Source organism: Lipophrys pholis (assembly GCF_963383615.2).
Source record: "Lipophrys pholis genome assembly, chromosome: 9".
NCBI classification, from domain to species: Eukaryota; Metazoa; Chordata; class Actinopteri; order Blenniiformes; family Blenniidae; genus Lipophrys; species Lipophrys pholis.
This window is the reverse complement of record NC_137639.1, coordinates 32,345,977-32,361,896: the sequence shown is the minus strand read 5'-3', so window position 1 is coordinate 32,361,896 and position 15,920 is coordinate 32,345,977. Positions and strand designations below refer to the sequence as shown.

At 51.2% G+C, this 15,920-nt stretch overlaps 1 protein-coding gene across 1 annotated transcript in view; it reads right to left on the bottom strand.

Annotated features, from left to right (window-relative positions):
* Positions 1 to 15,920, bottom strand: part of notchl (notch receptor, like) — a 39,588-nt gene that overhangs the window by 21,804 nt on the left and 1,864 nt on the right. Inside the window, exons 3-4 of the mRNA XM_080471330.1 lie at positions 3,594 to 3,926; positions 2,125 to 2,345 (exon numbers count right to left, since the gene is read on the bottom strand). Coding sequence (XP_080327456.1) covers positions 2,125 to 2,345; positions 3,594 to 3,926 — 554 coding nt within the window. The remainder of the gene's footprint in view (positions 1 to 2,124; positions 2,346 to 3,593; positions 3,927 to 15,920) is intronic.

Here is a 15,920-nt window from a genome sequence, read left to right as displayed (position 1 = left end):
TGTCTCTCAGGTCTTCTCTTGGTTCGTCTCGGTTTGTCTCATCTTGTCTTTTGGTTTGTCTTGTCTCATCTCTCAGTTCATCTCTCGGTTCATTTATCGGTTTGTCTCGTCTCGACTATCGTCTCGTCTCGGTTCATCTCGTCTCTCGGTTCATATTTCAGTTCGTCTCTCGGTTCGTCTCTCGGTTCATCTCTCGGTTCATCTCTCGTTTCGTCTCTCGGTTCATCTCTCGGTTCGTCTCTCGGTTCATCTCTCGGTTCGTCTCTCGGTTCATCTCTCGGTTCGTCTCTCGGTTCGTCTCTCGGTTCGTCTCGTCTTGTCTATCATCTATTGTCTCGTCGCTCGGTTCGTCTCATCTTGGTTCATCTCATCTCGTCTCATCTCTCAGTTCATATCGTCTTGTTTCGTCTCTCGGTTCATCTCATCTCGTCTAATCTCTTGGTTCATCTCTCGGTTCGTCTCGTCTCTTGGCTCATCTTATCTCATCTTATCTTATCTCAGTTTGTCTCTCGGTTCATCTCGTCTCGTCTCTCTGTTGGTCTCGTCTCAGTTCGTCTCGGTTTGGTTAATCTCGTCTTGTCTTTGGGTTGGTCTCATTTCGTCTCGTCTCTCGGTTGGTCTCATTTCGGCTAGTCTCTTGGGTTGTCTCCTCTCGTCTCTTGGTTCTTCTCATCTCATCTTGTCTGATCTCAGTTTGTCTCTCCGTTTGGCTCGTCTCATTTTGTCTTATCTCAGTTTGTCTCTCGGTTTGTCTCGTCTCGGGTCGTCTCTTGTTTCATCTCTCGATTTCTCTCTCAGTCTGTCTCTTGGTTCATCTCGGTTCGTCTCTCTGTTGGTCTTGTCTGAGTTCGTCTCGGTTCATCTCGGTTCGTCTCAGTTTGGTTCATCTCATCTTGTCTCTGGATTCATCTCATTTCGTCTAGTCTCTCGGGGTGTCTCCTCTTGTCTCTCGGTTCTTCTCTTCTCGTCTCTTGGTTCGTCTTGTCTCGTCTCTCGGTTCATCTCGTCTTTTCTTGGCTCTCGGTTAATTTCGTCTCATCTCGTCTCTCGGTTCATCTAATCTCATGTCTTCTCTTCTCGGTTTGTCTTGTCTCGTCTCTCGGTTCATCTTGTCTCTTCTCGTCTTGGTTCGTCTTGTCTTATCTCTCAGTTCATCTCATCTCATGTCTTCTCGTCTCGTCTCGTCTCCTCTCGTCTCATCTCGTCTGATCACCAGGTCCTGGATCGCATCAATAAATTGTCCTCGCTGAGATCTCAAACAGAGCGGCTCAATGGACAGATTTCTTGTCTGAGACTGACTGTCCTGATCTGCTGTTTTTGTAGCTTGATGTTTTATTCTATTGATCGATCTGAGGATCAATTGATTAATCAACCTGAAGATCACTCTCTTGATTGACAAGATGATCAATCGATTGATCAACCTGAACTCCCACCTGAAGATACTTTTCATTCTTTTTAATTTAATGGATTCTTTGTCCTAACATATTAGGCTTCTCTTTATAAACACGTAGTTTCTCTTTATAAACACGTAGTTTCTCTTTATGAACACGTAGTTTCTCTTTATAAACACGTAGTTTCTCTTTATGAACACGTAGTTTCTCTTTATGAACACGTAGTTTCTCTTTATAAACACGTAGTTTCTCTTTATAAACACGTAGTTTCTCTTTATGAACACGTAGTTTCTCTTTATGAACACGTAGTTTCTCTTTATAAACACGTAGTTTCTCTTTATGAACACGTAGTTTCTCTTTATGAACACGTAGTTTCTCTTTATGAACACGTAGTTTCTCTTTATAAACACGTAGTTTCTCTTTATGAACACGTAGTTTCTCTTTATGAACACGTAGTTTCTCTTTATGAACACGTAGTTTCTCTTTATGAACACGTAGTTTCTCTTTATAAACACATTAAATGGGGCTACTGGGGTACAGAAGCTTCTCTCGCCCTCCTGAGCCGGTTCAAGTGTCTTGAAATGACATATGAATAAAGTTGAATTGAATATTGAATTTAACAGATAGACTCTACTGTGTGTGTGTGTGTGTGTGTGTGTGTGTGTGTGTGTGTGTGTGTGTGTGTGTGTGTGTGTGTGTGTGTGTGTGTGTGTGTCAGGACACGCAAGCCTACCTCTGACTTCCTGTTTGAAGACTTCCTCCTCTCGGCTTCCTATTTCCTGGCGGACACCCCTGACGCTGATGACGGCCTTGAGCTGGGGGGGTCTGAGGAAGGAGGGGGGCCTCAGCTGAAGCACTGCGCGCAGGAAGCTGGCGGCCTCGGTGGCGTAGGGGAAGCAGAAGGAGGGCGGGCGGGAGCACGGCCGGTTGTCCACTTGGAGGAAGAGCAGCGAGCTGAGAGACAGAGACACCAGTCTGTTTCATTCCACTGTCCAAACTCACTTTCACCATAATCCCATTAAATAATCTGCCGACACCTAATCTGTTTCCACAGGAAGTGAAAACCTTCCAGCCTCGCTGGGTTTTCTTCATCGTTTTAGTTTGGAAGTCATCGTCACTCTTTACAGATTCTAAGATCAGAAATGTTCCACTTTCTTTCAACGGCTGTTGGAAACATCACAACTAGAAATGAAAACATTTTTGGATCGCAGAGGCTCAGTAGGTAGAGCGCAGAGGCTTATTTGGTAGAGCGGCTGAGGCTTAGTAGGTAGAGTATCTAAGGCAATGTCGGTTGAGCATCTGAGGCTCTATGGTAGAGCGGCTGAGGCTCGGTTGGTAGAGCATCTGGGGCTCTTTGGTAGAGTGGCCAAGGCTCAGTTGGTAGGGCGGCCAAAGCTCGGTTGGTAGAGCATCTGGGGCTCTATAGTAGAGCGGCTGAGTCTTGGTTACTAGAGCAACTCAGGCTCTTTGGTAGAGCGGCTGAGGCTCGGTTGGTAGAGCATCTGGGGCAGGTTGGTAAAGCATCTGAGGCTCTATGGTAGAGCGGCTGAGTCTTGGTTACTAGAGCAACTCAGGCTCTTTGGTAGAGCGGCTGAGGCTCGGTTGGTAGAGCATCTGGGGCAGGTTGGTAAAGCGTCTGAGGCTCCATTGGTAGGGCGGCCAAGGCTCGGTTGGTAGAGCATCTGAGGCTCTTTGGTAGAGCAGCTGAAGCTCAGTCGAGTGAGCAGTCGTCTCATGGAAGGTTGCAGGTTTGATTCCCCATCGTCCACATGTCCTTGAGCAAGACACGGAATGTTAAACTGCTTGCAGTGGATGGTCTGAGCTCTGTATGGCGCCACCTGCTGGTGTGTGAATGTGATGAGCTGCTCAAGAGGTGGAAAAGTTTTATAATGAAGATTATTAACTTGATCATTTCTATATTCATGTGAATATTTAGTTGCTTCCACTTCAGTCAGAATTCTCACTGTCCTGGATCATCTTTTTATTTGGGTGATTCACTGAATAAATTACTTCAGTAACTATATATATATATACATATTCACTTCATTACTTACTCGATGAACTCACCCTTACTTACTTAGTCGGTATGTAATTACTTAGAATTTGCTCTTTCAAGCTCTGCATTAATTTCATTTATTCAATTTATATACGTAATCATTAATGTCATTGCATTTGTATAGATGGAGTGTAGGTGGTACCGACCCGTTGGAGTCAGCCGGTGGCACCTGGGCCAGCAGGTCCTCCAGCTCCTGGGGGTTGAAGTGGAACAAGTCCCTGCTGGCGGCGAGGGGCACGGCTCCCCGCAGCCTGAGGGGCGCCTGCAGCAGGACGCTGAGCGCCCAGAGGAGGGAGGTGTTGGTGAAGGTGGAGCGCTGCAGTGGGACGCTGGTGTGGAGGACAAGGGTGCCTTTGGCCCACAACAAGTTCTGCTGTTTGAGGCAGTCACCGCCATCCCAGCCACAGGGGGCGCTGTCGCATCCCACTTCACAGTGGGAGTCTGCATAATGATCACGGCAGTATGGGATGTGTCCCGGGCTGACAGGGCGAGAGACAGAGAGAAACTATAATTAATATGACTGGAGGAGCATTCTCTTGTCATACAGTGACATCCAGTGGTCGTTCATAGTATGGACTGCATTATACAGTCCTTCCTTGTCATGTAATAGTCTTCATGTAAACCAGTCAAAAGACTAGACGAGCTCCACTTATAGTTCAGACAACATTTGATTCTCCACTCAAATATGAGAAAACTGAAATTATATTGAATGTTATTCCCTTATTACTGCTCATTTCTATTGAACAATAAACTTTAATGCTGTGAAAAGGACACATGATGAAGATAATGATTTTATACTGATATGAATTAATGAAATCCATCACCTTCTTTTTTCTTTATCTTTTAAAAAATTATATCATTTTCAAGTTCACTTCACTGCTGAAGTTCATCCTTAGGTGCTAAAATGAAACAGGGTTGGACTAGTGGTGGACTAGAGAGGGACTGGTGGTGGACTAGAGATGGACTGGTGGTGGACTAGTGGTAGACTGGTGGTGGACTAGTGGTAGACTGGTGGTGGACTAGAGATGGACTGGTGGTGGACTAGAGATGGACTGGTGGTGGACTAGAGGTGGACTAGAGATGGACTGGTGGTGGACTAGAGGTGGACTAGAGATGGACTAGTGGTAGACTGGTGGTGGACTGGTGGTAGACTGGTGGTGGACTAGTGGTAGACTGGTGGTGGACTAGTGGTAGACTGGTGGTGGACTGGTGGTAGACTGGTGGTGGACTAGAGATGGACTGGTGGTGGACTAGTGGTAGACTGGTGGTGGACTAGTGGTAGACTGGTGGTGGACTAGAGATGGACTGGTGGTGGACTAGTGGTAGACTGGTGGTGGACTAGAGATGGACTGGTGGTGGACTAGAGAGGGACTGGTGGTGGACTAGAGATGGACTGGTGGTGGACTAGAGGTGGACTAGAGATGGACTGGTGGTGGACTAGAGATGGACTAGTGGTGGACTAGTGGTGGACTAGAGATGGACTGGTGGTGGACTAGTGGTAGACTGGTGGTGGACTAGTGGTAGACTGGTGGTGGACTAGAGATGGACTGGTGGTGGACTAGTGGTAGACTGGTGGTGGACTAGAGATGGACTGGTGGTGGACTAGAGAGGGACTGGTGGTGGACTAGAGATGGACTGGTGGTGGACTGGTGGTAGACTGGTGGTGAACTAGAGGTGGACTAGTGGTGGACTAGTGGTGGACTAGAGATGGACTGGTGGTGGACTAGAGGTGGACTAGAGATGGACTGGTGGTGGACTAGAGATGGACTAGTGGTGGACTAGAGATGGACTGGTGGTGGACTAGTGGTAGACTGGTGGTGGACTAGTGGTAGACTGGTGGTGGACTAGAGATGGACTGGTGGTGGACTAGTGGTAGACTGGTGGTGGACTAGAGATGGACTGGTGGTGGACTAGAGAGGGACTGGTGGTGGACTAGAGATGGACTGGTGGTGGACTAGAGATGGACTAGTGGTGGACTAGAGAGGGACTGGTGGTGGACTAGAGATGGACTGGTGGTGGACTAGAGAGGGACTGGTGGTGGACTAGAGATGGACTGGTGGTGGACTAGTGGTAGACTGGTGGTGGACTAGTGGTAGACTGGTGGTGGACTAGAGATGGACTGGTGGTGGACTAGTGGTAGACTGGTGGTGGACTAGAGATGGACTGGTGGTGGACTAGAGATGGACTGGTGGTGGACTAGAGAGGGACTGGTGGTGGACTAGAGATGGACTGGTGGTGGACTAGTGGTAGACTGGTGGTGGACTAGTAGTAGACTGGTGGACTAGAGATGGACTAGAGATGGACTGGTGGTGGACTAGTGGTAGACTGGTGGTGGACTAGTGGTAGACTGGTGGTGGACTAGAGATGGACTGGTGGTGGACTAGAGATGGACTGGTGGTGGACTTGTGGTAGACTGGTGGTGGACTAGAGGTGGACTAGAGATGGACTGGTGGTGGACTAGAGATGGACTGGTGGTGGACTAGAGATGGACTGGTGGTGGACTAGTGGTAGACTGGTGGTGGACTAGAGGTGGACTGGTGGTGGACTAGAGATGGACTAGTGGTGGACTAGAGATGGACTGGTGGTAGACTAGTGGTGGACTAGAGGTGGACTAGAGATGGACTGGTGGTGGACTAGTGGTGGACTAGTGGTGGACTGGTGGTGGACTAGAGATGGACTAGTGGTGGACTGGTGGTGGACTAGAGATGGACTGGTGGTGGACTAGAGATGGACTGGTGGTGGACTGGTGGTAGACTGGTGGTGGACTGGTGGTGGACTGGTGGTGGACTAGAGATGGACTGGTGGTGGACTAGTGGTGGACTGGTGGTGGACTAGAGATGGACTGGTGGTGGACTAGAGATGGACTGGTGGTGGACTGGTGGTGGACTGGTGGTGGACTAGAGATGGACTGGTGGTGGACTAGTGGTGGACTGGTGGTGGACTAGAGGTGGACTAGAGATGGACTGGTGGTGGACTAGAGATGGACTGGTGGTGGACTAGAGATGGACTGGTGGTGGACTGGTGGTGGACTAGTGGTAGACTGGTGGACTAGAGATGGACTGGTGGTGGACTAGAGATGGACTGGTGGTGGACTAGTGGTAGACTGGTGGTGGACTAGTGGTAGACTGGTGGTGGACTAGTGGTAGACTGGTGGTGGACTGGTGGTAGACTGGTGGTGGACTAGAGATGGACTGGTGGTGGACTAGTGGTAGACTGGTGGTGGACTAGTGGTAGACTGGTGGTGGACTAGAGATGGACTGGTGGTGGACTAGTGGTAGACTGGTGGTGGACTAGAGATGGACTGGTGGTGGACTAGAGAGGGACTGGTGGTGGACTAGAGATGGACTGGTGGTGGACTAGAGGTGGACTAGAGATGGACTGGTGGTGGACTAGAGATGGACTAGTGGTGGACTAGTGGTGGACTAGAGATGGACTGGTGGTGGACTAGTGGTAGACTGGTGGTGGACTAGTGGTAGACTGGTGGTGGACTAGAGATGGACTGGTGGTGGACTAGTGGTAGACTGGTGGTGGACTAGAGATGGACTGGTGGTGGACTAGAGAGGGACTGGTGGTGGACTAGAGATGGACTGGTGGTGGACTGGTGGTAGACTGGTGGTGAACTAGAGGTGGACTAGTGGTGGACTAGTGGTGGACTAGAGATGGACTGGTGGTGGACTAGAGGTGGACTAGAGATGGACTGGTGGTGGACTAGAGATGGACTAGTGGTGGACTAGAGATGGACTGGTGGTGGACTAGTGGTAGACTGGTGGTGGACTAGTGGTAGACTGGTGGTGGACTAGAGATGGACTGGTGGTGGACTAGTGGTAGACTGGTGGTGGACTAGAGATGGACTGGTGGTGGACTAGAGAGGGACTGGTGGTGGACTAGAGATGGACTGGTGGTGGACTAGAGATGGACTAGTGGTGGACTAGAGAGGGACTGGTGGTGGACTAGAGATGGACTGGTGGTGGACTAGAGAGGGACTGGTGGTGGACTAGAGATGGACTGGTGGTGGACTAGTGGTAGACTGGTGGTGGACTAGTGGTAGACTGGTGGTGGACTAGAGATGGACTGGTGGTGGACTAGTGGTAGACTGGTGGTGGACTAGAGATGGACTGGTGGTGGACTAGAGATGGACTGGTGGTGGACTAGAGAGGGACTGGTGGTGGACTAGAGATGGACTGGTGGTGGACTAGTGGTAGACTGGTGGTGGACTAGTGGTAGACTGGTGGACTAGAGATGGACTAGAGATGGACTGGTGGTGGACTAGTGGTAGACTGGTGGTGGACTAGTGGTAGACTGGTGGTGGACTAGAGATGGACTGGTGGTGGACTAGAGATGGACTGGTGGTGGACTTGTGGTAGACTGGTGGTGGACTAGAGGTGGACTAGAGATGGACTGGTGGTGGACTAGAGATGGACTGGTGGTGGACTAGAGATGGACTGGTGGTGGACTAGTGGTAGACTGGTGGTGGACTAGAGGTGGACTGGTGGTGGACTAGAGATGGACTAGTGGTGGACTAGAGATGGACTGGTGGTAGACTAGTGGTGGACTAGAGGTGGACTAGAGATGGACTGGTGGTGGACTAGTGGTGGACTAGTGGTGGACTGGTGGTGGACTAGAGATGGACTAGTGGTGGACTGGTGGTGGACTAGAGATGGACTGGTGGTGGACTAGAGATGGACTGGTGGTGGACTGGTGGTAGACTGGTGGTGGACTGGTGGTGGACTGGTGGTGGACTAGAGATGGACTGGTGGTGGACTAGTGGTGGACTGGTGGTGGACTAGAGATGGACTGGTGGTGGACTAGTGGTGGACTGGTGGTGGACTAGAGGTGGACTAGAGATGGACTGGTGGTGGACTAGAGATGGACTGGTGGTGGACTAGAGATGGACTGGTGGTGGACTGGTGGTGGACTAGTGGTAGACTGGTGGACTAGAGATGGACTGGTGGTGGACTAGAGATGGACTGGTGGTGGACTAGTGGTAGACTGGTGGACTAGAGATGGACTGGTGGTGGACTAGAGATGGACTGGTGGTGGACTGGTGGTAGACTGGTGGTGAACTAGAGGTGGACTAGTGGTGGACTAGTGGTGGACTAGAGATGGACTGGTGGTAGACTAGAGGTGGACTAGAGATGGACTGGTGGTGGACTAGTGGTGGACTAGAGATGGACTAGTGGTGGACTGGTGGTGGACTAGAGATGGACTGGTGGTGGACTAGTGGTGGACAAGAGATATACTGGTGGTGGACTAGTGGTCGACTAGAGATGGACTGGTGGTGGACTAGAGATGGACTGGTGGTGGACTAGTGGTGGAAGAGAGATATACTGGTGGTGGACTAGAGATGGACTGGTGGTGGACTAGTGGTGGAAGAGAGATATACTGGTGGTGGACTAGAGATGGACTGGTGGTGGACTAGTGGTGGACTAGTGGTGGACTGGTGGTGGACTAGAGATGGACTGGTGGTGGACTAGTGGTGGACTGGTGGTGGACTAGTGGTGGACTAGAGATGGACTAGTGGTGGACTGGTGGTGGACTAGAGATGGACTGGTGGTGGACTAGAGATGGACTGGTGGTGGACTAGTGGTGGACTAGAGATGGACTAGTGGTGGACTGGTGGTGGACTAGAAATGGACTGGTGGTGGACTGGTGGTAGACTGGTGGTGGACTGGTGGTAGACTGGTGGTGGACTGGTGGTGGACTAGAGATGGACTGGTGGTGGACTGGTGGTGGACTAGAGATGGACTGGTGGTGGACTAGTGGTGGACTAGTGGTGGACTGGTGGTGGACTAGAGGTGGACTAGAGATGGACTGGTGGTGGACTGGTGGTGGACTAGAGATGGACTGGTGGTGGACTAGAGATTGACTGGTGGTGGACTAGAGATGGACTGGTGGTGGACTGGGGGTGGACTAGAGATGGACTGGTGGTGGACTGGTGGTGGACTGGTGGTGGACTAGAGATGGACTGGTGGTGGACTGGTGGTGGACTAGAGATGGACTGGGGGTGGACTAGAGATGGACTGGTGGTGGACTGGTGGTGGACTAGAGATGGACTGGTGGTGGACTAGTGGTGGACAAGAGATATACTGGTGGTGGACTAGTGGTGGACTAGTGGTGGACTGGTGGTGGACTGGTGGTGGACTAGAGATGGACTGGTGGTGGACTGGTGGACTAGAGATGGAATCGTGGTGGACTAGAAATGGACTAGTGGTGGACTAGAGATGGACTGGTGGTGGACTGGTGGTGGACTAGTGGTGGACTGGTGGTGGACTAGAGATGGACTGGGGGTGGACTGGTGGTGGACTAGTGGTGGACTAGAGATGGACTGGTGGTGGACTGGTGGTGGACTAGTGGTGGACTAGAGATGGACTGGTGGTGGACTGGTGGTGGACTAGTGGTGGACTGGTGGTGGACTAGAGATGGACTGGTGATGGACTAGTGGTGGACTGGTTGTGGACTGGTGGTGGACTAGAGATGGACTGGTGGTGGACTGGTGGCGGACTAGTGGTGGACTAGAGATGGACTGGTGGTGGACTGGTGGTAGACTGGTGGTGGACTGGTGGTGGACTGGTGGTGGACTAGAGATGGACTGGTGGTGGACTAGTGGTGGACTGGTGGTGGACTAGAGATGGACTGGTGGTGGACTAGAGATGGACTGGTGGTGGACTGGTGGTGGACTGGTGGTGGACTAAAGATGGACTGGTGGTGGACTAGAGGTGGACTAGAGATGGACTGGTGGTGGACTAGAGATGGACTGGTGGTGGACTGGTGGTGGACTGGTGGTGGACTAGTGGTAGACTGGTGGACTAGAGATGGACTGGTGGTGGACTAGAGATGGACTGGTGGTGGACTAGTGGTAGACTGGTGGACTAGAGATGGACTGGTGGTGGACTAGAGATGGACTGGTGGTGGACTGGTGGTAGACTGGTGGTGAACTAGAGGTGGACTAGTGGTGGACTAGTGGTGGACTAGAGATGGACTGGTGGTAGACTAGAGGTGGACTAGAGATGGACTGGTGGTGGACTAGTGGTGGACTAGTGGTGGACTGGTGGTGGACTAGTGGTGGACTAGAGATGGACTAGTGGTGGACTGGTGGTGGACTAGAGATGGACTGGTGGTGGACTAGAGATGGACTGGTGGTTGACTGGTGGTGACCTAGAGGTGGACTAGAGATGGACTGGTGGTGGACTAGTGGTGGACTAGAGATGGACTAGTGGTGGACTGATGGTGGACTAGAGATGGACTGGTGGTGGACTGGTGGTAGACTGGTGGTGGACTGGTGGTGGACTAGAGATGGACTGGTGGTGGACTGGTGGTGGACTAGAGATGGACTGGTGGTGGACTAGAGATGGACTGGTGGTGGACTGGTGGTGGACTAGAGATGGACTGGTGGTGGACTAGAGATTGACTGGTGGTGGACTAGAGATGGACTGGTGGTGGACTGGGGGTGGACTAGAGATGGACTGGTGGTGGACTGGTGGTGGACTGGTGGTGGACTAGAGATGGACTGGTGGTGGACTGGTGGTGGACTAGAGATGGACTGGTGGTGGACTGGTGGTGGACTAGAGATGGACTGGGGGTGGACTAGAGATGGACTGGTGGTGGACTGGTGGTGGACTAGAGATGGACTGGTGGTGGACTAGTGGTGGACAAGAGATATACTGGTGGTGGACTAGTGGTGGACTAGAGATGGACTGGTGGTGGACTAGAGATGGACTGGTGGTGGACTAGTGGTGGAAGAGAGATATACTGGTGGTGGACTAGAGATGGACTGGTGGTGGACTAGTGGTGGAAGAGAGATATACTGGTGGTGGACTAGAGATGGACTGGTGGTGGACTAGTGGTGGACTAGTGGTGGACTGGTGGTGGACTAGAGATGGACTGGTGGTGGACTAGTGGTGGACTAGTGGTGGACTGGTGGTGGACTAGTGGTGGACTAGAGATGGACTAGTGGTGGACTGGTGGTGGACTAGAGATGGACTGGTGGTGGACTAGAGATGGACTGGTGGTTGACTGGTGGTGACCTAGAGGTGGACTAGAGATGGACTGGTGGTTGACTGGTGGTGACCTAGAGGTGGACTAGAGATGGACTGGTGGTGGACTAGAGATGGACTAGTGGTGGACTGGTGGTGGACTAGAGATGGACTGGTGGTGGACTGGTGGTAGACTGGTGGTGGACTGGTGGTGGACTAGAGATGGACTGGTGGTGGACTGGTGGTGGACTAGAGGTGGACTAGAGATGGACTGGTGGTGGACTAGAGGTGGACTAGAGATGGACTGGTGGTGGACTAGAGATGGACCGGTGGTGGACTAGAGATTGACTGGTGGTGGACTAGAGATGGACTGGTGGTTACTGGGGGTGGACTAGAGATGGACTGGTGGTGGACTGGTGGTGGACTGGTGGTGGACTAGAGATGGACTGGTGGTGGACTGGTGGTGGACTAGAGATGGACTGGGGGTGGACTAGAGATGGACTGGGGGTGGACTAGAGATGGACTGGTGGTGGACTGGTGGTGGACTAGAGATGGACTGGTGGTGGACTAGTGGTGGACAAGAGTTATACTGGTGGTGGACTAGTGGTGGACTAGAGATGGACTGGTGGTGGACTAGAGATGGACTGGTGGTGGACTAGTGGTGGAAGAGAGATATACTGGTGGTGGACTAGAGATGGACTGGTGGTGGACTAGTGGTGGAAGAGAGATATACTGGTGGTGGACTAGAGATGGACTGGTGGTGGACTAGTGGTGGACTAGTGGTGGACTGGTGGTGGACTGGTGGTGGACTAGAGATGGACTGGTGGTGGACTGGTGGACTAGAGATGGACTCGTGGTGGACTAGAAATGGACTAGTGGTGGACTAGAGATGGACTGGTGGTGGACTAGTGGTGGACTGGTGGTGGACTAGAGATGGACTGGGGGTGGACTGGTGGTGGACTAGTGGTGGACTAGAGATGGACTGGTGGTGGACTGGTGGTGGACTAGTGGTGGACTAGAGATGGACTGGTGGTGGACTGGTGGTGGACTAGTGGTGGACTGGTGGTGGACTAGAGATGGACTGGTGATGGACTAGTGGTGGACTGGTTGTGGACTGGTGGTGGACTAGAGATGGACTGGTGGTGGACTGGTGGCGGACTAGTGGTGGACTAGAGATGGACTGGTGGTGGACTAGAGATGGACTGGGGGTGGACTGGTGGTGGACTAGTGGTGGACTAGAGATATACTGGTGGTGGACTAGTGGTGGACAAGAGATGGACTGGTGGAAGACTGGTGGTGGACTAGTGGTGGACTAGAGATGGACTGGTGGTGGACTAGTGGTGGACTGTTGGTGGACTGGTGGTGGACCAGAGATGGACTGGTGGTGGACTAGTTGTGGACTGGTGGTGGAATGGTGGTGGACTGGTGGTGGACTAGTGGTAAACTAGAGATGGACTGGTGGTGGACTGGTGGTGGACTAGAGATGGACTGGTGGTAGACTGGTGGTGGACTAGAGATGGACTAGTGGTAGACTAGTGGTGGACTAGTGGTAGACTAGTGATGGACTAGAGATGGACTAGTGGTGGACTAGTGGTGGACTAGTGGTGGACTGTTGGTGGACTGGTGGTGGACCAGAGATGGACTTGTGGTGGACTGGTGGTGGACTAGTGGTGGACTGTTGGTGGACTGGTGGTGGACCAGAGATGGACTGGTGGTGGACTAGTTGTGGACTGGTGGTGGAATGGTGGTGGACTGGTGGTGGACTAGTGGTAAACTAGAGATGGACTGGTGGTGGACTGGTGGTGGACTAGAGATGGACTGGTGGTAGACTGGTGGTGGACTAGAGATGGACTAGCGGTAGACTAGTGGTGGACTAGTGGTAGACTAGTGATGGACTAGTGGTGGACTAGTGGTGGACTGTTGGTGGACTGGTGGTGGACCAGAGATGGACTTGTGGTGGACTGGTGGTGGACTAGTGGTGGACTAGAGATGGACTGGTGGTGGACTAGTGGTGGACTGTTGGTGGACTGGTGGTGGACCAGAGATGGACTGGTGGTGGACTAGTGGTGGACTAGTGGTGGACTAGTTGTGGACTGGTGGTGGACCAGAGATGGACTGGTGGTGGACCAGAGATGGACTGGTGGTGGACTAGTGGTGAACTAGAGATGGACTGGTGGTGGACTGGTGGTGGACTAGAGATGGACTAGTGGTGGACTGGTGGTAGACTGGTGGTGGACTAGAGATGGACTGATGGTGGACTGGTGGTAGACTAGTGGTGGACTAGTGGTGGACTAGTGGTGGACGAGTGGTGGACTAGTGGTAGACTAGTGGTGGACTAGTGGTAGACTAGTGGTGGACTAACCCTATCTAAATAGTCTATTCTTTTGTATGTGTATAGTTTGTTGTTTGTTTTGTGTGAATCAAATTAAAAAAATTTCCCATAAAAATTTGCAAAATAAAATCAATAACTAACAAAACAAAACAAAATTGCCAGTGTGCAATGTGGACGTTTGTCCCTTGTGCGAGCATGGGGACATAGGGACAGACAGAGACCTCCTGGCTGTTGTCTAATAGAGCGGTTTGTCCTTTCACAATGTGGGCTGGAAGGAGCTGCTGCTCTGGACCCCCTCCTTTATAAACTCTGGGAGGCGGAGCCACTGAGACCGTTCTCTAGACCAGTTCTCCGATTCTCTTTTGCATGTGTTTCCAGAACCTCCACATAGATTTGAATGGTTCCACCCTCCTTTCTAATGCCCTAACCCTAACCCTTTCTAATGCCCTAACCCTAACCCTAACCCTAACCCCTCTAACCCAAACCCTAACCCTAACCCTATCCTTTCTAATGCCCTAAACATAACCCTAACCCTATCCTTTCTAATGCCCGAACCCTAACCCTAACCCTTTCTAATGCCCTAACCCTAACCCTTTCTAATGCCCTAACCCTATCCTTTCTAATGCCCTAACCCTAACCCTAACCCTTTCTAATGCCCTAACCCTAACCCTAACCCTAACCCTGTTTCCAGAACCTCCACATTGATTTGAATGGTTCCACCCTCCTTTCTAATGCCCTAACCCGAACCCTAACCCTAACCCTTTCTAATGCCCTAACCCTAACCCTAACCCTAACCCTATCCTTTCTAATGCCCTAACCCTAACCCTAACCCTAACCCTGTTTCCAGAACCTCCACATTGATTTGAATGGTTCCACCCTCCTTTCTAATGCCCTAACCCTAACCCTTACCGTTTCTAATGCCCTAACCCTAACCCTAACCCTTTCCCTTTCTAATGCCCTAACCCTAACCCTAACCCTTTCTAATGCCCTAACCCTAACCCTAACCCTTTCTAATGCCCTAACCCTAACCCTAACCCTTTCTAATGCCCTAACCCTAACCCTAACACTTTCTAATGCCCTAACCCTAACCCTAACCCCTCTAACCCAAACCCTAACCCTAACCCTATCCTTTCTAATGCCCTAACCATAACCCTAGCCCTATCCATTCTAATGCCCTAACCCTAACCCTAACCCTTTCTAATGCCCTAACCCTAACCCTTTCTAATGCCCTAACCCTAACGCTAACCCTATCCTTTCTAATGCCCTAACCCTAACCCTAACCCTTTCTAATGCCCTAACCCTAACCCTAACCCTAACCCTGTTTCCAGAACCTCCACATTGATTTGAATGGTTCCACCCTCCTTTCTAATGCCCTAACCCTAACCCTAACCCTTTCTAATGCCCTAACCCTAACCCTAACCCTAACCCTGTTTCCACAACCTCCACATTGATTTGAATGGTTCCAGCCTCCTTTCTAATGCCCTAACCCTAACCCTAACCCTATCCTTTCTAATGCCCTAACCCTAACCCTATCCTTTCTAATGCCCTAACCCTAACCCTAACCCTATCCTTTCTAATGCCCTAACCCTAACCCCTCTAACTCTAACCCTAACCCTAACCCTAACCCTTTCCTTTCTAATGCCCTAACCCTAACCCCTCTAACTCTAACCCTAACCCTAACCCTAACCCTTTCCTTTCTAATGCCCTAACCCTAACCCTAACCCTGTTTCCAGAACCTCCACATTGATTTGAATGGTTCCACCCTCCTTGCTAATACCCTAACCCTAACCCTATCCTTTCTAATGCCCTAACCCTAACCCCTCTAACTCTAACCCTAACCCTAACCCTAACCCTTTCCTTTCTAATGCCCTAACCCTAACCCCTCTAACTCTAACTCTAACCCTAACCCTAACCCTAACCCTTTCCTTTCTAATGCCCTAACCCTAACCCTAACCCTGTTTCCAGAACCTCCACATTGATTTGAATGGTTCCACCCTCCTTTCTAATGCCCTAACCCTAACCCGAACCCTAACCCTAACCCTTTCTAATGCCCTAACCCTAACCCTAACCCGAACCCTAACCCTAACCCTTTCTAATGCCCTAACCCTAACCCGAACCCGAACCCGAACCCTAACCCTAACCCTAACCCTGATCCAGTTGAATTTTAA